This window comes from Oncorhynchus mykiss, chromosome 21 (genome assembly GCF_057628025.1).
Source record: "Oncorhynchus mykiss isolate SJ-2025 chromosome 21, ASM5762802v1, whole genome shotgun sequence".
NCBI lineage: Eukaryota > Metazoa > Chordata > Actinopteri > Salmoniformes > Salmonidae > Oncorhynchus > Oncorhynchus mykiss.
In genome coordinates this window covers 42,974,687-43,000,176 of record NC_143042.1, presented here as the reverse complement: position 1 = coordinate 43,000,176, position 25,490 = coordinate 42,974,687, and the positions used below count along the sequence as shown (strand labels likewise).

General features: G+C 42.4%; 1 protein-coding gene across 2 annotated transcripts in view; it reads left to right on the top strand.

Annotated features, from left to right (window-relative positions):
- LOC110500612 (Kv channel-interacting protein 4) overlaps window positions 1–25,490 on the top strand; it is a 241,026-nt gene that overhangs the window by 63,761 nt on the left and 151,775 nt on the right. Inside the window, exon 1 of one of the 2 annotated variants that reach the window (XM_021578065.3) lies at window positions 15,418–16,076. The exons of the other annotated variant lie outside the window; for it this stretch is intronic. Within the exon in view, the coding sequence (XP_021433740.2) occupies window positions 15,989–16,076 (88 nt within the window). The 5' untranslated portion in view covers window positions 15,418–15,988. Of the gene's footprint in view, window positions 1–15,417; window positions 16,077–25,490 lie in introns of those variants that run through there. 2 annotated transcript variants of the gene reach the window in all.

Sequence of the window (25,490 nt, the reverse complement as noted above, 5' to 3'; positions counted from 1 at the left end):
CTTTTTAGTCACGGTAATTAGGCTTCTCCAAGCTCTGATGCTGCTGCTGGTCATTAGTAGCCTGCCAAACTTTCTAACTGCCTGGTACTCAGCAATCTATTGTCCCTCTAATCACTCTGACATCAATGCAAATGCGAAATCTAATCAAACACTTCATGAGAGCCCATGAGCTCATGTTGTGCAACATTTCTATAGGCTATGCAATTGCGTGACAAAACCGAGTGATAGCCTCTATTAAAAAGAGGAGGATCCCATCAGCTAATGAACATGCACCTGTGGAATGGTCGTTAAGACCCTAACAGCTTACAGATGGTAGGCAATTAAGGTCACAGTTATGAAAACGTAGGACACTAAAGAGGCCTTTCAACTGACTCTGAAAAATACCAAAAGAAAGATGCCCAGGGTCCCTGCTCATCTGCGTGAACGTGCCTTAGGCATGCTGCAAGGAAGCATGAGGACTGCGGATGTGTGTCCGTACTATGAGACGCCTAAGACAGCGCTACAGGGTGGCAGGACGGACAGCCAATCGTCCTTGCAGTGGCAGACCACGTGTAACAACACCTGCACAGGATTGGTACATCCGAACAGCACACCTGCGTGACAGGTACAGGATGGTAACAACAACTGCCCGAGTTACACCAGGAACGCACAATCCCTCCATCAGTGCTCAGACTGTCCACAATAGGTTGAGAGGGCTTGTAGGCCTGTTGTAAGGCCTGTTGTAAGGCAGGTCCTCACCAGACACCACCGGCAACAACATCGCCTATGGGCACAAACCCACCATTGCTGGACCAGACAGGACGGGCAAAAAGTGCTTGCAGGTGCCTTGGTGGAAGAGTGGGATAACCTCTCACAGCAAGAACTGGCAAATCTGGTGCAGTCCATGAGGAGGAGATCCCCTGCCGTATGTAATGCAGCTGGTGGCCACATCAGATAATGACTGTTACTTTTGATTTTGAACTTTGTTCAGGGACACATTATTCAATTTCTGTTAGTCACATGTCTGTGGAACTTGTTCAGTTTATGTCTCAGTTGTTGAATCTTGTTATGTTCATACAAATATTTACACATGTTAAGTTTGCTGAAAATAAACGCTTTCCTAATATTAAGCACATTGCTTCACTTTATAACAGGAGCATAGCCTACCTGGCTGACATGAAAATGAACCATGGGAAAAGGGTCCTCGGTTCGCTATTTAAGTGCATAGATGACATGTATTGTTTTCCACAGCCTGTTTTTGAAACAGGTGCATGTTAATGGTCCATTCTAAATGAAAATATCAATTTCATGCATATATTATTTAGTATATGTAAAGACAAGATTAAATTAAGAATAGTTTTATTGGTGACTATATTAGCTGCGAATGATATATTATCACTTGTGAATTATGCCCAGCTTAAGGCAAACAGCACGTGCTTCTTCTTGCGACTTTTTCAAATCATAGTCGCACACCTAATGTAGCCTAGCCCATAGGCCTATAAGTTTTGATAAGGTTTGTATCACTACTAATGTAACCAAATAACTTAATCCGCTTTACAACGAGTGTAGACCCTAACTGGCATACATATGCAGCGCGTGAGTTTGAAGTTTGGGAAGATAATTTTCACCTTAAAAATGCACCTTTTTATAATAAAAGCATTACATGCAAAATCACATTTGTGGTCACTTTTGAGAATGGTGTTTTCCTGCTAATGGAACATTTGTGCTTATAGCCTACTGTCATGTGCGCATTGCTGTGCTTATGTGAACAAATAGCCTAATAGTTTATCAACATTTTAAGCTAAATGTTCACATATGTTGCGTCAGGCTCATTGGTTTTTAGACGCTAGTGGTATTAATTTGGAATCCATCTCATCCCACAACTGTCTCGGACTATGTTTGTAATATTTATTTCTAGCACAGAATAGAATAGCTCAACTTTTGTACTATGGGGGATAGTAGATTGACATAGGCTAGTGCTTTTGCTGTTTGTTAGGCCTACTCATCTTGTTGGCTGACAAAGTAAATGTGGACAGTTCTTCCAATATCTTCAATATGCGCCTCGGAATTGGATAAGGAAGCACGCAGTTGCATCCCTGATGTGTCTGTCTTCACTTGTAGCCCGTGAGAAAGACCTGAGAGCCTTGTGAGTGAGAGGTGCTTCGGCACGCAGCCGGGAGAAGGCAATTTTAATATTCAACCCAAGGGCACAACGGCCACTGGCTGCAATAGGCATGGATTTTATTAAGGGGCATTACGGCCACACAAAGGGGATGCAGACGGGAAATTCGAGGCATTATCAAGTGCTTGTCAAATTCTAAATGAGAGACTGATGACGCCTGGGAAAGGAACCAAAGGGCGTGACATATATAGGGAAGGTAATCAGCGAAGCGATGGAGTCCAGGTGAGTCTGTCAATGCGCAGGTGCGAGTAACGTTGGTGACAGGTGTGCGACATAATGAGCAGCCTGGTGACCTTGAGGCCAGAGAGGGCGCACACGTGACAAAATCAAAACATAATGTTTATCAAAACTAAAGTTACATAAATAACTAAATAACTAAATTAAATTATAAATAACTAAATTAAGCATATAAGCATATAGGAGTACCTATATCTTTGTGAACCGCTCAACACTGTCATGACTGTCCTGATCAGGTCAGGTTACAGGAGACCACAAACCTACAGATTATCTCTCAACCCCAATAGAGGAGGAGAGATCTAGGGGTCTGAAGATGTGGTTTTTTTTTGACCCCTCATGCCCCTGGTAAATCTCAGGCCACAGACAAATTCCTTTGTCCTGTTACTATGGAGAACCAACCTCAGAACATTAAACATGAAATAAAGGGACTTTGGAACAATGGTTTTCGTCAGCCACAATGGTGGTCATGATGATAGATGGAATATGAAAATGTATGTCATTTTTGTTTTGTTATTAAAGGTTAATAGATTACGTTATTACAAAAACATTGTAACGTGAAGAGTTTTCCTAGTATATGTTTGATGTTTATACATTGTACGTTGTATGGAAAATATCAAAATCAAAGAGAACGTTTTGGGGAAGATGAAATGTGAAGTTAGTTGTCTAAAATTGGATTTGAGTCAAATCTAGACCTTGCCCTCTTAACTCGGTACGCCCAGAGAATTGCCCTAAAGGCAGTTACGCCCACTTCTGACCAAAGGGTATAAAACCTGTGAATAAAGAATTTCCAGTGAAGACTACGTGACCCAAGCTGCAGCCAAGGTCTAAAAAGTAAATGAACCCAGAACGCAACACAAGTTTGAAGACAAAGAAATCCTTTTCTACCCAAGCTACAGATGAGTAGCTGTGTCTAAGCGGGTGAATTCAAGCCGGACCCCCTTAGCATCCAATCCCAGCGAATCGTGGTATCTAAATGGTTTCATTCCTATGCTGTGAGCTCTGAGCTACAGAGCTGTCTGTCCTCGGAAGACCCCTTCCATAGCAAGGGTGAGGGAACAGACTCCTAAGCCAAAAGGACACTGACATCGTGAGGACGACCAGAAAGGTTCGCCGGAGAAGTGCATCATCGAGCAGCCTGAACGGTCCATGCGGAGGATCCACAGCGAACTTCCCCACGTAATTTCATCATTATATTCTGACCCATAAGAGCAGCAGTTTGGGGCAAGGCTAGGGTTAGATTAAGCATAGCTGACAAATTCACCCAAATGTATATTTCTCTCATGTACTTTCTTTTTTCTCTCTCTTTGAACACGCGCCATAGTGTGTTGGCCCGTTATACTAAGTTCTAATCAATAGCCTATAATGTGTTTTGTCTATCTTTTATCATTTTAGCTTTTTAGTAAATACATATTCAACTAAGATTGGTGTGGTACGAACTCATTGGTGAGACCCGGGTCCATGCAGATTCACGGACTATATGACGTAGAGATGGTAGAGGTAACTGGTTAATTAACGGCTGTTGTAAAATCGATATTGTGATATTCTTTGAGTTAATTTGGGAAATAGAAACTCAATAAAAACTAATTTTCCCATGGTGCCCCAGGTTAATGAGTTAATAATTGGTTAACAGGTTAATGAGTTAATAATTGCTCTATTCAGTTAATCATTCGATGAGCAACAGTCGTCACATTAACTAATATAACATCACGACAACACAGAATAGCTGCATGTGTGCACTCCCACAAAACGTTTGGAGAAAATATCCTTTCTATTTTATTCAGCTATGTTCAATTGTGTTCTACATACTATAAAATAATGCCACAGAATTCTAAGCAAATCTTATCTGCTAAATGAACTAGTGTAACCCACAGCCATGTCATAGCCAGGTCATGGCCTAACACAAGGACAACTCAGAGTATGTTATTCTGTTCTTCTGAAATACACTACATTTTCTTTCTATCATGTTTCTTTAGACCTGTCTACAATAAATAATCGATTTATTGCGACAGTGTAGGCTATATTACATTGATTTATTAGACTTTTTAAAATGTAGATGCTACAGAGGTCTGCATCAGTGGCTTGTAGGCTATGAGTGGAAGCCAGGAGATGCTAAATGTGTTTATGTTAATTAACAGTCAATTACCGTGAGACCGCAAGTTATCTGCTGGACAATCACTGGCTTACAACAATTCATGACCGCCAGACCCACATATGGCTGTGCATTATATTTGATTAGCCTGATCTGGCGACCTTGCCCGTAATCAGACTCTGATACCCTGCCAGAGGTGAAAACCCCCGTAAAAGACTGCACTGGACATTAACAGACATAAAGACGCGCAACCCAACAAAGAAAAGCCGAGACCGCTTTTAACAACCCAAAACGACCAAATGAAAAGGAGAGGCAGGATAACAAAGCATTATCTCTCTAGTGGAACCTGGAGCCATGCCAACAATCGCCCTCTTTGCTCTCTATTCGAGATAGCTCTGGAAAAGTTGTCTAAAGTTGCCCAAAGATAAGTTGTCCATTACAGCCTCTCCTCAGCAGTAGGCTTCGTAAATGGACAAAGAAAGCCGTGTCTACCCTTATCTGCGTGTCATTCGTCTTACAGAATGGCTGCTTCTGATACTGCGATAGGACATCTGAAGCATAATGGCACATATAAATAAATACAAATCCCACAAGGAGGAATGAATTTGACTCTGCAAGTTTCTTTGTAAAGCTCAAGTACCACATCAACCAGTTTCTACTGTTGGGGATTATATCAATATTCTGTGATGGAATAACCATTTGCAAATGAGCTATAGTAGGAGACTGAGACATGGAAGTGAATGCAAAAAGATCAGTGACTGCAGATGAGCATTAGAAATAGCCCAAATTCAATGCCCTTCCCTGCATGCAAAACTGCATAGAAAATCATACCTGGAGTATCAAGTACTGCTCTGACACTTAATTCATATGATTATCCATATGGTTCAGTATTGTCTAGTTTTAGGTCGACAAAATGTCCAAAGTCTTTGCGTGCATACATAACCATCCCAGATTCAAATGAACACACGGATGAACACCATATGGCTTCTCCTCAATGGCCCACGGGAGCAGGTGAGCTAACATTCGCAAACTGTCATAGCAGTTTAGCGAGCTCGGAGGATACTAACCTGGCTCATTTCTGAAACAGCTCAGTGCATTAAACTCCAAATGTCACTGATAACACCGTTGTCTCGAAAAAGGCATCGCTTTGCCTTCAGAGCTATCGGTACCCAAAAGCTTTCCTTCCCAAGACAGTTTGACAGGCTCTTCCTTTATCATCTCAGAAAATGTTTCCTTTTTTTAGAGGACGTGCTTTGCCCTTCCCCATAAAGCTTGGGAAAAGCACACCCCAGGGGTTGTTGAGTGTTGGGGGTTAAATCCACGACATATTGAACGATCCATCACATGAAGGTGATTGATCTGCTTAGTGTGTAATGTTACACTTTTGATACAATCGGCTCTTATGGGTGCCGCTATTGGTTGGAATGGCTTGTTTGTCACATTGGGTTTCATGACCTTGTGATTTTAACATTGACAGTAAAGAGATGGGATACTTTTGAAAATAGATGTATCTTAGTGTAACATTTATCTTACATTATCTTTATGATATGGCCATGTACTCTTCTAATATCCACCCAGCACGTCCAGATGGGGACTGGCCACCACTCAGAGCCTGGTTCCTCTCTAGGTTTCTTCCTAGGTTCCTGCCTTTCTAGGGAGTTTTTCTTAGCCACCGTGCTTCTACATCTGCATTGCTTGCTGTTTGGGGTTTTAGGCTGGGTTTCTGTATAGCACTTTGTGACATCTGCTGATGTAAAAAGGGCTTTATAAATACATTTGATATGTCAAGGCATGTATTTTAACCAGAATGCATGTGTCTTGTGTCAAAAAAACATGTTTATATGACCTATTAGCTCCTTTTGGTGTCAGGAGTGAATTACAACAAGGTTAGAGCTTAAGATGTGATAATGTATACGTATTGTACTCCGAGGTGACTTTCTACACTGAACAAAAATATAAACGCAACATGCAATAATTTCAAAGATTTTACTGAGTTACAGTTCATGTAAGGAAATCTGATGCCGGATGTGGAGGTCCTGGGCTGGCGTGGTTACACGTGGTCTGTGGTTTGAGGCCGGTTGCACGTACTGCCAATTTCTCTAAAATGACGTTGGAAGCGGCTTATGGAGGAGAAATTCACATTCTGTTCTCTGGCAACAGCTCTGGTGGACATTCCTGCAGTCAGCATGCCAATTGCACACTCCCTCAAAACTTGACATCTGTGGCATTGTGTTGTGTGACAAAACTGAACATTTTAGTGGCCTTTTATTGTCCCCAGCACAAGGTGAACCTGTGTAATGATCAAGCTGTTTATTAAGCATCTTGATATGCCACACCTGTCGGGTGGATGGATTATCTTGGCAAAGGAGAAATGCTCACAAACAGGGATGTAAACAAATTTGTGCAAAATATTTGAGAGAAATAACCTTTTTGTGCAAAAGGAACATTTCTGGGATATTTTATTTCAGCTCATGAAACATGGGACCAACACTTTACATGTTGCATTTTATATTTTTGTTCAGTATACAGCCAAGTTTATAGTTAGCTAATGTTAGCTAGCTAGCTAACTAACTATCTTATATCAGTAATCCCAAATATGCCTAAACGTGTAACAACGTTAGCCGTCACCTTGAGGTTTGATGGGGTTAGGATAGTTCGCGCACCCCCCTATCAAGCCTAGCTAGCCCTACTGTCTACTGGCCAAATTAGCACATTTTCTTAAGGAGAAGTTTATCTAAAGTTCCATGCATAACACTTGTATTTTCATCAACATTTATGATGAGTATTTCTGTAAATTGATGTGGCTCTCTGCAAAATCACCAGATGTTTTGGAACTACTGAACATAACGCGCCAATGTAAACCCAGATTTTTGTATATAAATATGAACTTTATCGAACAAAACATACATGTATTGTGTAACATGAAGTCCTATGAGTGTCATCTGATTAAGATTCATCACTAACCTTTGATGATCTTATCTCTATTTCTGCATTTTGTGACTCCTCTCTTTGGCTGGAAAAATGGCTGTGTTTTTCTGTGACTAGGCGGTGACCTAACATAATCGTTTGGTGTGCTTTCGCTGTAAAGCCTTTTTGAAATCGGACACTGTGGTGGGATTAACAACAAGTTTATCTTTAAAATGGTGTAAAATACTTGTTTGAGGAATTGTAATTATGAGATTTCTGTTGTTTTGAATTTGGTGCCCTGCACTTTCACTGGCTGTTGTCATATCGATCCCGTTAGCGGGATCTAAGCCATAAGAAGTTTAACAGCTTCTCACTTTTTTGTTTCTCCATTTGTCAGTTCGTCCACACCGTTTACACACTCATTTGTCGCAACCAAATTGAAAAATAGCAGTTTATAGTGTCTGATATAATGATATGGATTTTATGTTTGTCAAATTATTGAGCATGTCCTCAAACTCAAATAAATATTCAGAAATGGTCCTTATTTAGCATATCAAGATCCTGATATGGACCTCAGCCAGGAGCATATACATTATATGTGCTGAGAAAATATACTAAACTCAGCCAAAAAAGAAATGTCCCCTTTTCAGGACCCTGTCTTTCAAAGATAATTTAACAACATCACAGGCAACAACATTGCCTATGGGCACAAACCCACCGTCGCTGGACCAGACAGGACTGGCAAAAAGTGATCTTCACTGACGAGTCACGGTTTTGTCTCACCAGGGGTGATGGTCGGATTCACGTTTATCGTCGAAGGAATGAGCGTTACACCGAGGCCTGTACTCTGGAGCGGGATCAATTTGGAGGTGGAGGGTCCGTCATGGTATGGGGCGGCGTGTCACAGCATCATCGGACTGAGCTTGTTGTCATTGCAGGCAATCTCAACGTTGCGCGTTACAGGGAAGACATCCTCCTCACTCATGAGGTACCCTTCCTGCAGGCTCATACTGACATGACCCTCCAGCATGACAATGCCACCAGCCATACTGCTCGTACTGTGAGTGATTTCCTGCAAGACAGGAATGTCAGTGTTCTGCCATGGCCAGTGAAGAGCTCGGATCTCAATCCCATTGAGCACGTCTGGGATCTGTTGGATCAGAGGGTGAGTGGTAGGGCCATTGCCCCCAGAAATGTCTGGGAAGAGTAGGTTGGTGGAAGAGTAGGGTAACATCGCACAGTAAGAACTGGCAAATCTGGTGCAGTCCATGAGGAGGAGATGCACTGCGGTACTTAGTATCTGGTGTGGCCACCAGCTGCATTGACTTCTGATTTTGACCTCCCCCTTTGTTCAGGGACAAATTATTCAATTTCTGTTAGTCACATGTCTGTGGAACTTGTTCAGTTCATGTCTCAGTTGTTGAATCTTGTTATGTTCATACAAATATTTACACATGTTAATTTTGGTGAAAATAAATGCAGTTGACAGTGAGAGGACGTTTCTTTTTTGGCTGAGTTTATGTTGGCCTACTTCCAGTATTTGTCAACATGTAGAGAAAATATGATGTCAACATGGCCTATCTAATGAGTAAATATCCGGCCATACTATGTATGATATCCGAAGGGAATCCAAAAATGATATCTGCACGAAACAAAAATATGGACTTCATATGTCCAATTATTCAGCATGTGCTGAAAAATCTGAAATGCATCTGAAATCGTCCTTATTTTCAGCATATCAAGAAGCAGTTTAAGATCCCGATTTGAACCTCAGCCAAGAGATGTATATCTGGACTCAATATAGTTTCCTATCTTGAATGTGCTGAGAAAACACATGCAATGTATAGGATGTCACGTACATGCTATTCCGGATATGGACTCATTCGATATCCAGAGATACATGTACGTGACATACTATGCATTACGTATGAAATGTCCATCCTCACAAATTCAGAATCCAGGTGTGTCATTTAGACATAATATTGGGATTACTCCGAATATCACACATGGGCAATGTCATTGAAGGGTTTTTCTTTATTTTTGTACTATTTTCTACATTGTAGAATAATAGTGAAGACCTCAAAACTATGAAATAACACATATGGAATCATGTAGTAACCAAAAAAAGTGTTAAACAAATCAAAAAATATTTTATGAGTTTCTTCAAAGTAGCCACCCTTTGCCTTGATGACAGCTTTGCACATTCTTGGCATTCTGTCAAAAAGCTTCACCTGGAATGCTTTTCCAACAGTCTTGAAGGAGTTTCACATATGCTGAGCACTTGTTGGCTGCTTTTCCTTCTCTCTGCAGTCCAACTCATCCCAAACTATCTCAATTGGTTTGAGGAGGGCTGCTTGTGGAGGCCAGGTCTGTTGAGGTGGGCTGATTGTGGAGGCCATGTCATCTGATGCAGCACTCCATCACTCTCCTTGATCACAGATCATTCGTTCACCTATACAGCGTCTCACAAAGACAGTGATTGGAACAAAATAAATCTCAAATTTGGACTCCAGATCAAAGGACAGATTTCCACTGGTCTAATGTCCATTGCTCATGTTTCTTGGCCCAACAAAGTCTCTTCTTATTATTGGTGTCCTTTAGTAGTGGTTTCTTTGCAGCAATTCGACCATGAAGGCCTGATTCACGCAGTCTCCTCTGAACAGTTGATGTTGAGATGTGTCTGTTACTTTAACTCTGAAGCATTTATTTTTGGCTGCAATTTCTGAGGTTGGTAACTCTAATGAACTTATCCTCTGCAGCGGAGGTAACTCTGGGTTTTCCTTTCCTGTGGCGGTCCTCACTAGAGACAGTTTCATCATAGCGTTTGATGGTTTTTGCGACTGCACTTAAAGAAACTTTCAAAGTTCTTGACATTTTCCGGATTGACTGACCTTCTTGTCTTAAAGTAATAATGGACTGTTATTTGTCTTTGCTTATTTGAGCTGTTCTTGCGATGATATGGACTTCGTCTTTTACCAAATAGGGCTATCTTCTGTATACCACCCCATATCTTGTCACAACACAACTGATTGGCTCAAACACATTAAGGAAAGAAATTCCACAGATTAACTTTTACAAGGCACAACTGTTAATTGAAATGCATTCCAGGTGATTACCTCATGAAGCTGGTTGAGAGAATGCCTAGAGTGTGCAAAGCTGTCATGAAGGCAAAGGGTGGCTACTTTGAAGAAACTCATAAAATATTTTTGGATTTGTTAAACACTATTTTTGGTTACTACATGATTCCATATGTGTTATTTCATAGTTTTGATGTCTTCACTATTGTTCTATAATGTAGAAAATAGTCAAAATAAAGAAAGGTGTGCCCGGACTTTTGACTGGTACCGTATATTTATATTTATTTTAAGGTAAATTTTATGTCATTTTATCCTTTACTGGATAGAAGAGAGACGGTGGAAAATAGTATTTTTTTTGCTGAAATAGCAGTGGGCAGTACTCGAACCCATGCTGCAGTAGTAAGCTATGATATGCTAAGATATGTAATCCAGAGGCAGTGCTGCACATATAGCGTCCATAGGCCACACGGAACGTTTTTGAATGTTCGTATTTTTTGACCGGAGGTAATGCATTGGAAAGTTATTTTTCTCTTTGCTTTGTTTGTAGTTCTCTCTCCTTCACTCTCTCTTTTCTCTTCACCTCTATCCTCGTCCTCCTCCTCCTTCCCTTCAGCAGGCAGTGATGTTTAGTATTCTCTTGGCCTTCCCAATACCCTTGAAGTGTGTGTGTGTGTGTGTGTGTGTGTGTGTGAAATAAGGCAATGTCTGCTCACTGTTTGCTGCTGTTAGACTGACAGTAAGAGGTTCGGTATCTGGCAGAACTTGGCAAGAGACACTACAGTATTAGCCTATTTCATACAATATCATTCATCTTTGCTCCATGTCTCGTCACAGAATCTCAAAATCACCAAAATGTGATGTTTTTTTTGTTGATATTTTTTATTTTTTGGTTGTGTTCTTACATGTATTATCCTTTTTGGAATACCAGTACCAAAACAGAAGCTGCCTATTACATACTCTATCCTGACTGTTAACATCCCATGACGTCAGCAGGGCTTCCAAGACGTCAGCAGGGCTTCCAAGACGGCAGCAGGGCTTCCAAGACGGCAGCAGGGCTTCCAAGACGGCAGGCTCCACACTGCTCTTGTAACGATGTGAGCTATCAGCACGGTTGTCGTCTTGGCAATTTCCATTCAGGCAAACATGACTGGTCTTGAGGGTGTCCTGACTGTACGTATATGGGCTTGGAATGTGATGGTCATGGATCGTATACATTATGTGTGTATTTCGAGGAACAGAAGATCCTAATTTAACGATCTATAAAAAGTTACTTGCATGTCTGGTCAAAGATGAGAGATTGCTGTTACTATAATGCTACACGCAAACAAAATTGTGTACACTAGTTGGTATTATTTTGCCAGTGGTTCAGATTGGCTCAGGTTTGTGTGAAGGGAACCACTGACTATCTCAGTCTGTATTGTCAGAGATAGACCAGAGAACTCAATTGTCCTCATGTCACTTGAAGCATCCCAGAAAGCAGTGCATCGACAAAAATGGCCTGTCCTTAAAATACTCCAGTAGAACTTCAGTGAATCACAACTGCATGGGAATTTGCTGTAAACGTTTAAAAGGCCCTTTTTGTTTATCGGAAACACAGCTGGAATTGGAAACCAGGCACTGGGTGAGAGGTGACCGAGCTGCACAGATTCTCAACCCAAATTCTCCCTTGGAGAAAATGGTGCACTCTGAGAGAGAAATTCTCTCTCTCTCCATGTAACTTTTCGAACCTCGCTGATTGAAATGCCTCCTATTGAATGCTCTTGATTAGGGCTGCACACCTTCAGGTATTGGCTGGCTCATTCATCGTGGACTCTTGAGAGGGTGAAGCAGCAGGCACATAGGAAGGGTGTTGTTTTTATTTTTCAGTTTTAGGTTAAGAGTTTTAAGTTGATGTTGGTGTTCTAGTCCAGATCTGGACTCCAATGTAGTTTGTCTTTCTTTTTACAAGAACATGGTAAGTTGATATATAGCCTTATTTCTTTCTAACACTGCATTTGGTCAGTGGTGATTAAATGTTTATTAGACATGCTAAAGTTGTCCTTCATTATGACATCATGTGATACTTTAATTTTGCATTAATGTTGTTCTTACTGGGTACATTTGTTGGGAGCTTTGACCGACGGTGTGAATTTAATCCACAGCTTTTGAGGATTTGACAGAAAGGATGTCTCTAATTTGTTCAAAAACACTTTTCTACGTGGAAACAGTCCCTGTGCTCCTCATCTCTGTCCTAAAATAATGTACTTCATAGTCACGCGCCGGCGAGAGCAGAGGTCGGAGTCCTCAGAGGCGACAACGACACTTGCGGAAAAGAGCTCTCCACTCGGAGCGACATTCCCAAAATAGGCCTGCCTGTTCTGTGTGCACGGAATGACCTTTGGAACTCTACCCTCATTTCACAGTAGATTTCAGCCACCTCATTTCATACCTGAATGCTCAAGCCTCCCCAATGTTAGTCAGACACATAGTGAATCCTAGGCCTCACAGCACCCAAACTACCCATTTGACAGCCTTGAAATAATATCACTGAAAAGGGACAGTTTTTTCAATTGATAGCAGGGCATGTGAGAATTGATTTAGGAGTTGATCGTGGTCTGAGTTAATGACTGTCTCTTTTGACTGGGGAAAACATTGGCATTGATCGATGTGCGTAATTGAGGCTTAGGCTAATTAGCGGGCGACGTTGATGTGCTCGTCCTGGTAAGTTGGTCGTGATGTCATCAGAACACTAGTGCCGACGCTGTTTTGAGCGACTAAAATATGATGGGCGCCGCCCATCAGTCATTATCAAGCCAGATGAGATAACCTTGGCTCCCTGGCTGTTATTACCTTTAAATTAGGTTCCAGCAACATGCAGGAAGCCCCTTTCCTGGCTGCCCCTGTTAACCAGATTCTCCCAGCCTCTCCTCATATCACTCTCTGATCCTCACTCAATATTCCTCGTCTCTCTTTCCGTCTCATTTTCTCACTCTCTCACCTTGGCTTCTGTACCTACACTACCAGTAAACAGTTAGGACACACCTACTCATTCAAGGGTTTTTCTTAATTTTGACTATGTTCTACATTATAGAATAATAGTGAAGACATTAAAACTAAGGAAATAACACATGGAATCATGTAGTAACCAAAAAAGTGTTAAACAAATCAAAATATTTTTTATATTGGAGATTCTTCAAAGTAGCCACCCTTTGCCTTGATGACAGCTTTGCACACTGTTGAAATTCTCTCAACCAGTTTCATGAGGTAGTCACATGGAATGATTTCAATTAACAGGTGTGCCTTGTTAAAGTTAATTTGTGGAATTTCTTTCCTTCTTAATGCATTTGAGCCAGTCAGTTGTGTTGTGACAAGGTAGGGGTGGTATACAGAAGATATCCCTATTTGGTAAAAGACCAAGTCCATATTATGACAAGAACAGCTCAATATAGCAAAGAGAAACAACAGTCGATCATTGCTTTAAGACATGAAGGTCAGTCAATCCTGTAAGATTTCAAAAACGTTGAATTTTTCAATCAAGAGCTATGATGAAACTCTCTCGAGTGAGGACCGCCACAGGAAAGAAAGACGCAGAGTTACCTCTGCTATAGAGCATAAGTTCATTAGAGTTACCAGTCCAAAAAAATGCTTCAGAGTTCAAGTAACAGACACATTTCAACATCAACTGTTCAGAGGAGACTGTGTGAATCAGGCATTCATAGTCGAATTACTGCAAAGACACAACTACTAAAGGATACCAATAAGAAGACGCTTGGGCCAAGACACACGAGCAATGGACATTAAGCCGGTGGAAATCAGAGATTTTTGGTTCCAACTGCCGTGTCTTTGTGAGACGCAGAGTAGGTGAACGGATGATTTCCGTATGTGTGGATCCCGCCGTGAAGCATGGAGGAGGAGGTGCGATGGTGTGGGGATGCTTTGCTTGTGACACTGTCAGTAATTTATTTTAAAGCATACTTAACCAGCATGGCTACCATAGCATTCTGCAACGATACGCCATCCCATCTGGTTTGCGCTTAGTGGGACTATCATTTGTTTTTCAACAGGACAATGACCCAACACACCTCCAGCCTGTGTAAAGGCTATTTGACCAAGAAGGAGAGTGATGGAGTGCTGCATCAGATGACCTGGTCTCCACAATCACCTGATCTCATCCCAATCGAGATGGTTTGGGATGAGTTGGACCGCAGAATGAAGTAAAAACAGCCAACAAGTGCTCAGCATATGTGGGAACTCCTTCAAAACTGTTGGAAAAGCATTCCAGGTGAAACTGGTTGAGAGAATACCAAAAGTGTGCAAAGCTGTCATCAAGGAAAAGGGTGGATACTTTGAAGAATGTAAAATATATTTAGATTTGTTTAACACTTTTTTGGTTACTACATGATTCCATATGTGGTATTTCATAGTTTTTATGTCTTCACTATTATTCTACAATTTAGAAAATAGTTCAAATAAAGACAAACCCTGGAATGAGTAGGTGTGTCAAAACGTTTGATTGGTATTGTATATCTTCTCCCTTCCCTCCCTCTCTCACCCTCCCTTTATCGCACTCTCTCGCTCTTTCTCGCGCTCTCTCTTTCGCTCGTGTCTCTCTCTCCCCCCCACCCACCCACTCATCCGGTCTTTTTCTCTCTGCCCTATGTACCTCAATCTATCCCTACATATCCCCCCCTTATCCCTCTCTCGCGAGCTCTTTGTTTCTCCCCTCTCTCTGTCTCTCCTGGGAATCATATTCCATTCAAATAACACCGCCATCTCTGGTTATAGTGCATTGCGGCGTGATATGACAGGCCCGTAATCTGCTGTTCTGTCATTGCTGATTCATTGAGGTAGACACTTTCCCACTACTACTTTCCCCACCTCCCCTTCTCTCTCCTCCTCCCTAGGGCCAAACAGGCCCCTCCCCCCTTGGCGAGGGCAAAACATCCACAGATGGTGCTGAGAAGAGTGAGCATCCAGCGTAGTACTGGAGCAAGAGAGGCAGAGAGAGGTGGAGAGATACTACACAGACAAAGTAAGAGGTGGAGAGCTACTGTACAGACATAGCTAGAGAGAGGGGTGGAGAGAGAATAACCTCAGTTGTAAACGAGAAGCTTCAGTGAGGAAGACAAAGAGGAAAGAGACACTGCAGAGAAAAAGAGAGAGGGCAATAAATACAGAGTAGCCCTGTGGGGACCAAGAGGTAAACTGACCCTGACAGAGCGCTCGCTGCGCTGCCAGCCCCCGGAGGCACCAGAGGAGCCCTGAGAGATTTGTCACATTAAGAAGAGCCCCCCAGTGCTCTCCACACACACATGAGCCTACCGCGGCCGCCTCTCTCTCTCTCTCTCTCACACACGCACACACCAGACCACAAGCCGGGGAACGTAGCCGGACAGAGGTGTGGAGTGGACTGGATGACAAGAGGAGAGGAAAGTCACTGTTTCACTCAAAAGCCTAGAGGGAGGACCAAGAGGATTACACCCTGAAAAGGAGTCTCCATTCCCCTCGTGCCGCTCACCCCTGACCCCCGAAGCAATCATGAGCAGCTGCAGGAAGAGGTGCAAGAGGGAAATGTTTAAATTTGCCCAGTACCTGTACAGACTCGTCACGGGCACGCTCCATGCAGGTAAAGTTTCTGAGGGGCTTTGTGCAATCACTTCTCTTCTACTGTGTGTTGTGTGGACACTAACTTTCCATTGCTTTCTTAGTCCTGCTGAGGAGGGATGTAGCCGAACAGTTGTGGTAATCTTGGACGTGACGTTGGTTGCTGTATTCTTGGAAGCTGCTTCTAAATGTGCTCATGTATGGTCACTTGCTTCAAGGTGCAAAGCAGAGCCAAAGCTTCCACAGACTCATAAAACTGCCACTTTCAGAGCTATCAGGCATTTATTTCTTGCCATTCCTTGTGGTGTCTAGCTGATGTATACAAGTATGACTCTGGGTCAAGTTACAGTGAAAAAATACCACAGTTGGTGTTTGCTTATTACATGTTCCAGATCATTGGGTGTTTGCACGTGTGTGTATCAGAGAGAAAGAGAGCAGAAAAGAGAGCAACAGAGCTGAAGACAGAAAGAGGGTGAGGAGGCGGTTGGAAGGGACTGAAAGAGTCTTTATCTCGTCACCTTGGACAGGTGCCTGAAAATATGCCACTCATCACTAGTAGTGTACAACCCTTCCAGCATGCCTGAGCTGCACCGCACAAATGGGATGTTAGTCATTGAGGACCGTTTACACAGCTTCGTCAAAGAATCCCAATTATGTTGCATTTTGATTGTTTTGTTACAGATCAATCTGTGCATCTGTGACAACACAACCTTCTGTCATACCTGGCTGTAATTGATTTATTGAACACTTATAGCGTTTTACTTTCTATGCAGTAGCCTATATGTTATGCTACTTTCTTGAATTTGTCACCCTGTTTGTTCCAGTGTATGAGCCACAGAGTTTATTCATGGGTGAAGCGTATTCTTGGTCATTAAAAGTGACTGAAGTTTAATTCTCGTGAATATATTAATCAAGTTGCAAAGTGACCTTGGTCAATGTGTTTGCTGGCTCCTCAGCGAACCTCGACAGGTAAATTATACAGCCATACTGCATCAGGGAAATAATTCCCAAAGTAACTTCCTTGTTCGCATGATTTAGGTGTGATTTGCAAAACTGTGACTATATTAACAGACTGATTGTAACTTCAGTACTACCTGAACTCTCAGGTCTGAGCTTTAGTGATTGGACTGATGGTGAACCAATGAGATTTAAAGAGATGACATTGGATTATATTGGATTACAGCGCATTAAGATGTGACGAGTTACACACGGAATAAAGGTTACCTGTAGTAGCATGTGGATATAACATGATCTATAGATACTGTAAGCATACAGTATTCATAGAATGTGCTTGTATACATTATTCATGAAAGGGTGTGTTTGTTTATACCTATCAGTCAGTCAGTCAGTTGATTTTCATGTATTAGGAAGACACTGGCTTTTGTAACGACCGGAGTACATTGTCAACTCTCTATGGTCTCTCTGGGCTAGGACACATAATATCCCTGTTTTTTTTTAGAACATTAATTTGGCTGCCTCACAGAGGTTCATTGTCTCGCCAGTCGCGACGTGGACGATAGTGTTGTCACGATACCAGAAGTTTGACTACGATACCAGGTTTAGTATCACGATGCCGTCACGAAACTCGATTCAAAAAACGATACCGCAACAAAAAGAAAGGTGTATTAGCCAAAGTCACAGAATGGCACTTGATCCAGACAGATACTCAGCTACTGCTCTGTTCAATTGTTGGGCATCTTTTGAGTTCAACATCATTACAGTTGAACTTTTTTGTTGTTACGACATCCATGTATGCATTAATGAATCGATTATTCAATCATACAATCAATTTGACCAATCTAACTACAAAAGAACAACATGGTTATAATTTATTTGAATGGTAAATCTCTATTGATAAACTGGGTCTATTCATAGTAGAGGTGAATGCATATGATTCAATAGGAGTGTGTGCATGCATTGAGTTATTGAGCTTGTTTTACCTGATTTAATGGGGCTACTGATGACAAACAAACCCTTCCATTTAGGACTTATTTTATTGGCAACTGCTACTAGAACATTATTTTATTGTACTGATCAACAGCAATTGTGTTGAAGAAGCGATCTCATATTTTATAAAAGTGTGTGCTGTATATTTAAGAAAGTAATGACATCATTAGCAGGGCTGAATGTGGCTGTGGAATCAGACTTTGTAGCTATGGAATCTAGTGGAAATCAGACGGGAAGCGAGGGAGACAAAGAAGTGAATTAATAGTTAGCCTACTATTAAAGCTGGAAGCTACCGGTATCATCTTACATTGTAAAAGTGTGCTAGCCTGCATTGTTCATTACTGTTCGCAAAACAATGTCAGTCTTAATATTTCAAGATTATTCAAGTTGGGAGCTAACAATGCAGCCCAGACAGCTCTAGCAAGGAATGAGAAGGTGGAGCAGGCACTGCTCTTCACGCTATAAAAGGGATGGTCTGATATACAGACGTGATCCTCTCAATCACGTGAGACAAAAGTACCGATCATTACAAAAACAATTGTACCAAGTTGTTTTTTATTTGTATCGAGAAAGTCCCGAAGTTTCGGGTATACCGCGTGTATGAGGACGCCCTAAGCATTGAAGAGGTGCTAAATTAAAATGCTAATGACCACCAGAGGCAAATGTGCACCTTCTGAAGTGCTAATTAGAATGGCATGTACTTAAATGAATAGCTGCTCCATACTCATTGCAAATGCTCAGGAATATATATATATATATATATATATATATATATATATATATATACACATTTATACATGTAGAGGACATGTCAGCATTGGGGAGTTTAGCGGTTCAGTACATGACTGGATTTGGTTAGCTACAAACATCTGGTTGTGGCCATGGTCAACTTGGTCAACAACAACAAGTGCTCCGGCACGTTCTTGCTGATCTTGGGGAGATGTCATGATAGGTGTTCTCCACCAATGGGCAGCCTCGCAGCGAGATGTCAAAAGTGTGCTCCACCGACGGCCAGGGTGTAGGATGGTATTTTCCACTCAATTACACCACTCAATGATGTGGTCAGTCACCATGGGAGGTATGGAGCGTAGAGAGAGGATCATCTCCTCTCCTCCAAGCGCATATTTGTTTCCATACCAACAGGTATTCATTGAAGCATAGATGTTATTTGCTCATAGTAGCATTGTTCTGGCCTTTCATTTTACAAATTGGTGGATAATATAGGCCTAAATTAAAAATATTTTTTGCAGTCATTTGTGTTTTGAAGCCTGATAAAGGTCAACTTGTTTCAGGTGTGTGGATATACCAGTAAAACAGGCCTTTGAGCTTTCCTTTTAGAATCTGCTTATGGTGTAGTTAGTCTTTTCTGGCATTACTCCCTCTATTGACAGATACCGCCTAACTTGTTAATTATGAATAGCTATGGATAAATCGAGCAGCTTTAATTCCCGTTGGAGGAAGCCCAATTCCTGTAAGCTCACTGACTCCAGCGAACCAAAATGTTATTAACATCTTAAATCCAGTACAGATGTTTTAAGTGTGCATTGCCTCTTTCTCTGAACCTCCAATCCCCATTGGTTGCATTAAAAAGGGGATTCTGACAAGGCAAAGTGTTCACGTAATTAAATGGAGTATGTCAAGTGCCAGTATGATACATTTGATCAATACTAGTATTGATTTGTAAGAAGCCCTATGGATTGGTGTTGTGCTTTATCTACAATAATAAAATACAAATGATGGAAAATGGCTATCTGGTAGTTATTTGCACATTTGGTGTAGACCTGTTCAAATCAAATTGTATTTGTCACAGGCGCCGAATACAACAGGCTTACTTACAAGCCCTTAAGTAACAATGCAGTTCAAGAAATAGTTAAGAAAATATTTACTAAATAAACTAAAGTAAAAAAATAAAATAAAAAAATAAAGTTAAGAAAATACTGACTAAATAAACTAAAGTAAAAAATTAATTAAAAGGAACATATTAAAATAACAATAAGGAGGCGATATACAGGGGGACCTAGACTTGATGCTCCGGTACCACTTGCCTTGCGGTAGCAGGGAGAACGGTCTATGACTGGAGTCTGTGCCCTGTTTGGACCATGATAGTTTGTTGGTGATGTGGACACCAAGGAGCTTGGAACTCTCAACCTGCTCCACTACTGTCCCGTCGATGTGAATGGGGGCGTGTTCAGCCCGCCTTTTCCTGTAGTCCACGATCAGCTTCTTTGTCTTGCTCATGTTGAAGAGAGGTTGTTCTCCTGGCACCACACTGTCAGGTCTCTGACCTCCTCCCTATAGGCTGTCTCATCGTTGTCGGCGATCAGGGCTACCACTTTTGTGTTGTCAGCAATGATGGTGTTGGAGTCGTGCTTGGCCACGCAGTCGTGGATGAACAGGGAGTAAAGGAGGGGACTGAGCACGCACCCCTGATTGGCCCCCGTGTTGAGGATCAGTGTGACAGATGTGTTGTTGCCTACCCTTACCACCTGGGGGTGGCCCTTCAGGAAGTCCAGGATCCAGTTGCAGAGGAATGTGTTTAGTCCCAGGGTCCTTAGCTTAGTGATGAGCATTGTGGGCACTATGTTGTTGAACGCTGAGCTGTAGTCAATGAACAGCATTCTCACATAGGTGTTCCTTTTGTCCAGGTGGGAAAGGGCAGTGTGGAGTGGAATTGAGATTGCGTCATCTGTGGATCTCTTGGGGCGATATGCAAATTGGAGTAGGTCTAGGGTTTCCGGAATGATGGTGTTTATGTGAGCCATTACCAGCCTTTCAAAGCACTTCATGGCTACCGACGTGAGTGCTTTGGGGCGGTAGTCATTTAGGCAGGTTGCCTTTGCTTTCTTGTGCACAGCGATTATGGTGGTCTGTTTGAAACATGTAGGTATTAGACTCGGTCAGGGAGAGGTTGAAAATGTCAAAACAATTGCCTGTTGGTCCGCGCATGACCTGAGTACTCATCCTGGTAATCTGTCTGGCCCCGCGGCCTTGTGAATGTTGACCTGTTTATAGGTCTTGCTTACATTGGCTATGGAGAGCGTGATTTCACAGTCGTCCGAATCAGCTGGTGCTCTCATATGCTTCAGTGTTGCGTGTCTCGAAGTGAGCATAAAAGGCATTTTGCTCGTCTGGTAGGCATGTGTCACAGGGCAGCTTGCGGCTGGGTTTCCCTTTGTAGTCTCTAATAGTTTGCAAGTCCTGCCACATCCGACGAGCGTCAGAGCCGGTTTAGTAGGATTCAGTCTTAGTCCTGTATTTAAGCTTTGCTTGTTTGATGGTTTGTCTGAGGGCATAGCAGGATGTTTTATAAGCTTCCAAATTAGTGTCTCGCTCCTTGAAAGTGTCAGATCTGGTCTTTTAGCTCGGTGCGGATGTTGCCTGTAATCCATGGCTTCTGGTTTGGATATGTACATACGGTCACTGTGGGGACGACGTCGTCGATGCGCTTATTGATGACTGAGGTGGTATTCTCCTCAATGGCATTCGATGAATCCCTGAACATATTCCAGTCTGTGCAAGCAAAACAGTTCCCGTAGCGTAGCATCCGCGTCATCTGACCACTTCCGTATTGATCGAGTCACTGGTACTGCCTGCTTTCGTTTTTGCTTGTAAGCAGGAATCAAGAGGATTTAATTGTGGTCAGATTTGCCAAATGGAGGGCGAGGGAGAGCTTTGTATGCATCTCTGTGTGTGGAATAAAGGTGATCTAGAGTTTTTTTTCCCTCTGGTTGCACATGTGACATGCTGTTAATGAGGGAAAACTGATTTAAGTTTGCCTGCATTAAAGTCTCTGGCCACTAGGAGCGCCACTTCTGGATGATCATAAGGTACTCTACCTCAGGTGAGCAATATCTCAAGACTTCCTTAATATTGCGCACCAATTGTTATTGACGAATAGACACCCCTTGTTTTACAGACGGAGCTGTTCTGTCCTGCCTATGCACAGAAAACCCAGCCAACTGTATATTATCGTATCGTCGTTCAGCCACGACTCGGTGAAACATAAGATATTACAGTTGATTTGTAACCAAACCAGGCCCACATCTTGAATCAGTTATTTAGCATAATCTACTCAATCTCAGAGATGTTGATATTTTATATTAGCCTTTTGGTAATGGGATAATGTAAAATGTACACTGACCCTTTTATAAGATCCCTTTTCTTCTAGAGTGACTTACTGTATAGTATACCACCAATGGTGCTGCTGGTGGTCATGGAAAGTAGAGACATTGTATTTAGCCTGAACACATCTGCTGAGGGGTACAGCAGCCAACAGTGAATCAAGACGACGATGAGACGACACAAGGAAGTGCCATCAAACATATGAAGTAGTACACTATCATTCAACCATTGGAGCCAGAAAAGCATTATCTACCTCAGTCTACCCGTTGCTGAATCAAAATCTGCAGCGGCAAATGATTTACGACTTGACGTAATTAACATCTATAAGTGTTTTGACCAGACCAATGACCGCATCACTGGGAGGATCAGGTAGTAGAAGGATCGATGAAACATATTACCGCATAGGATTTTAATCGAGTTGTTAATTGTTCTAGAATTGTCTCAACGCCATTGCTTTGTTGATCACTTTACTTTCAAGGAACAGTCCATGCATGCTCTCTGTTAGTCACCGAGATGATATCTCTATACATAGGCCTGCAGTGCAGTATGGCACCATACTGTATATAATGGCTTATATACGTGTATATTGTCTTATTTTACTGGCAACTAGCAAATGAGTGTTGAGGTCTGGTTTATTCATGTGGATGATGAACAATGATAGATTAACATTACATGTTTCAATGTGGGCAAAACCTTTCCGACCCTTAAGGTTATGGCGACTAGAATAGCTACAGTAGGACTGCGGTTGAATTTAAATTCATGGTACACATTCTATGTTAGCACCTTGGCAGAGCAGGGTCCTTGAATTTTTCAGCAGTGCTCAGCCTCAGAGAACAGAGGGAAAACAAATCTGAATTGTACAGGTTCTCTGGCCATAAAACGAAACTGCAACGATTTATCTGTTGTGAGCACGGAGGGAAACACTTACACATCTGCCTTCTAGAATGCATTGTTTATGATGGAGAGAGGAAGAGAAAAAGAGACTATTCACCAAAGTATCAATCAAGTCCAGTTAGGTTTTCCAAAGCTGCACGATTCACGCAGTTACTCCTTAGCGGGCCTCATTTCAGAGCCAATCCTTTATCTTGTCAATATCCCCCCCCCCCCCCCCCCCCCCCCAGACCTTGAGGCAACACTCTCTCACAAGTGTTCCAAGTCTCTCCTGTACATTTTCTCTTCTATGCAGCCAATGCCCCTCCCTTCGCTACAGACAGCGTGCTGTAAATCTTCCGTTTGCTCCAGATCAGAGGTAGATATTTCCTCCGTTTCTCTCCCCCTCTCCGGTCGGATGGGCCCCTGAGCATTCAGCTGTCACCTGCGGCAGCTCCGGTAATGCATCATCCATTTTCAGCCGGACAGGCTCAAATACCTGGCGCTGATTCCAGAACATTCACGCCTTTTTCCCTCCTGTTTTGTTGTTTGTTATTGGATCCGTTACCTGGGGAAAGTTTCCTTAGACTAACTTTAGTCTCTCTAAAGAGGTGTACAGGTCCCTGGATTCTGTTGAAAGAGGTTGTGATCCTTCATTGATTTCAAGTAATTTTATTTAACCAAATCAATTTGAATTCTGTCGAGGCTAACATTTCTTCTCCTTACTCTTCCGTATTGTAAAGTGAGAGAAATGTTGACATGTTGCCTCCATGAAGACACTCAGTGATGTTCTAATATACTTTCGGAGCTAAATGTTGTCGATTCAGCATAAGACATGTTCATGGGAAGTTGCTTGTAAGGGAGAGATATTTGCAAGTGTTGGATCCAGCCCAAAGCTTAGGACATTGCTGATACTGATTCTTCTGCTCATGTCTGCTACAAAGTACAGCCTGTTTGGCGGGGGATTGTGTGTATCTTTCTGTTTGAGTGTGCATCAGTGTGTGTTTACATGTGAGCAAAGGTGCACCTCTGTGTGCATTCCCTGGACGGTGCATTTCCTAGTATGTATATTTATTTTGAGTGTGTGGTGGCACAATCTGGGGTGAGCTGTTGCCACTTCTCAAGGGATACGCTCTGTGATGTTATGCCTTTCATAGACTCCTGGTCTGCACCCTAACACAAGGCCATTTTGTTCTGGAACTGTTGCTTGTACAGTGTAAAATAGCTGTTGCGTAACAATATGATTGTATTGTCATCCCCCACTACAGTGCATTCCCAAAAGTATTCAGAACCCTTGACTTTTTCCACATTTTGTTAGGTTGCAGCCTTATTCTAAAATGGATTAAATTGTTTTTCCCCCTCATCAATCTACACACAATACCCCATAATGACAAAGCAAAAACAGGTTCAAAAAAATACAAAATAAAGAGTATTACATTTACCTAAGTATTCAGACCCTTTACTCAGTGCTTTGTTGAAGCACCTTTGGCAGCGATTACAGCCTCAAGTCTTCTTGGGTATGAGGCTATAAGCTTGGCACACCTGCATTTGGGGAGTTTCTCCCATTCTTCTCTGCAGATCCTCTCAAGCTATGTCAGGTTGGAGGTGGAGTGTCACTGCACAGCTATTTTCAGGTCTTTCCAGAGATGTTCGATCGAGTTCTAGTCCGGGCTCTGGCTGGGCCACTCAAGGACATTCAGAGACTCGCCCCCAGCCTGAGGTCCTGAGCTCTCTAGAGCAGGTTTTCATCAAGGATCTCTCTGTACTTTGCTTCGTTCATCTTTCTCTCGATCCTGACTAGTCTCCCAATACCTGCCACAGAAAAACATCCCCACAGCATGATGCTGCCACAACCATGCTTCACTGTAAGGATGGTGCCAGGTTTCCTTCAGGTGTGACTTGGCATTCAGGAGAATTCAATCTCGGTTTCATCAGACCAGAGAATCTTGTTTCTCATGGTCGGAGAGTCCTTTAAGTGCCTTTTGTCAAACTCCAAGCAGGCTTTCATGTGCCTTTTACTGAGGAGAGGCTTCCGTTTGACCACACAACCATAAAGGCCTGACTGGTGGAGTGCTGCAGAGATAGTTGTCCTTCTCAAAAAACCTCCCATCTCCAGAGGAACGCTGGAACTCTGTCAGAGTGAACATCGGGTTGTTGGTCACCTCCCTGACCAAGGTCCTTCTCCCCCGATTGCTCAGTTTGACCGGGTAGACAGCTCTAGGAAGAGTCTTGGTGATTCCAAACTTCAGAATAGGGAAGGCCACTGTGTTCTTGGGGAGTTTCGATGCTGCCACATTGTTTTGGTACTCTTACTGAGATCTGTGGCTCAACACAATCCTGTCTCGGAGCTCTACGGACAACTCCTTCGACATCATGGCTTGGTTTTTGCTCTGACATGCACTGTCAACTGTGGGACCTTATATAGACAGGTGTGTGCATTTCCAAATCATGTCCAATCAATTGAAATTACCACAGGTGGACTCACATCAAGTTGTAG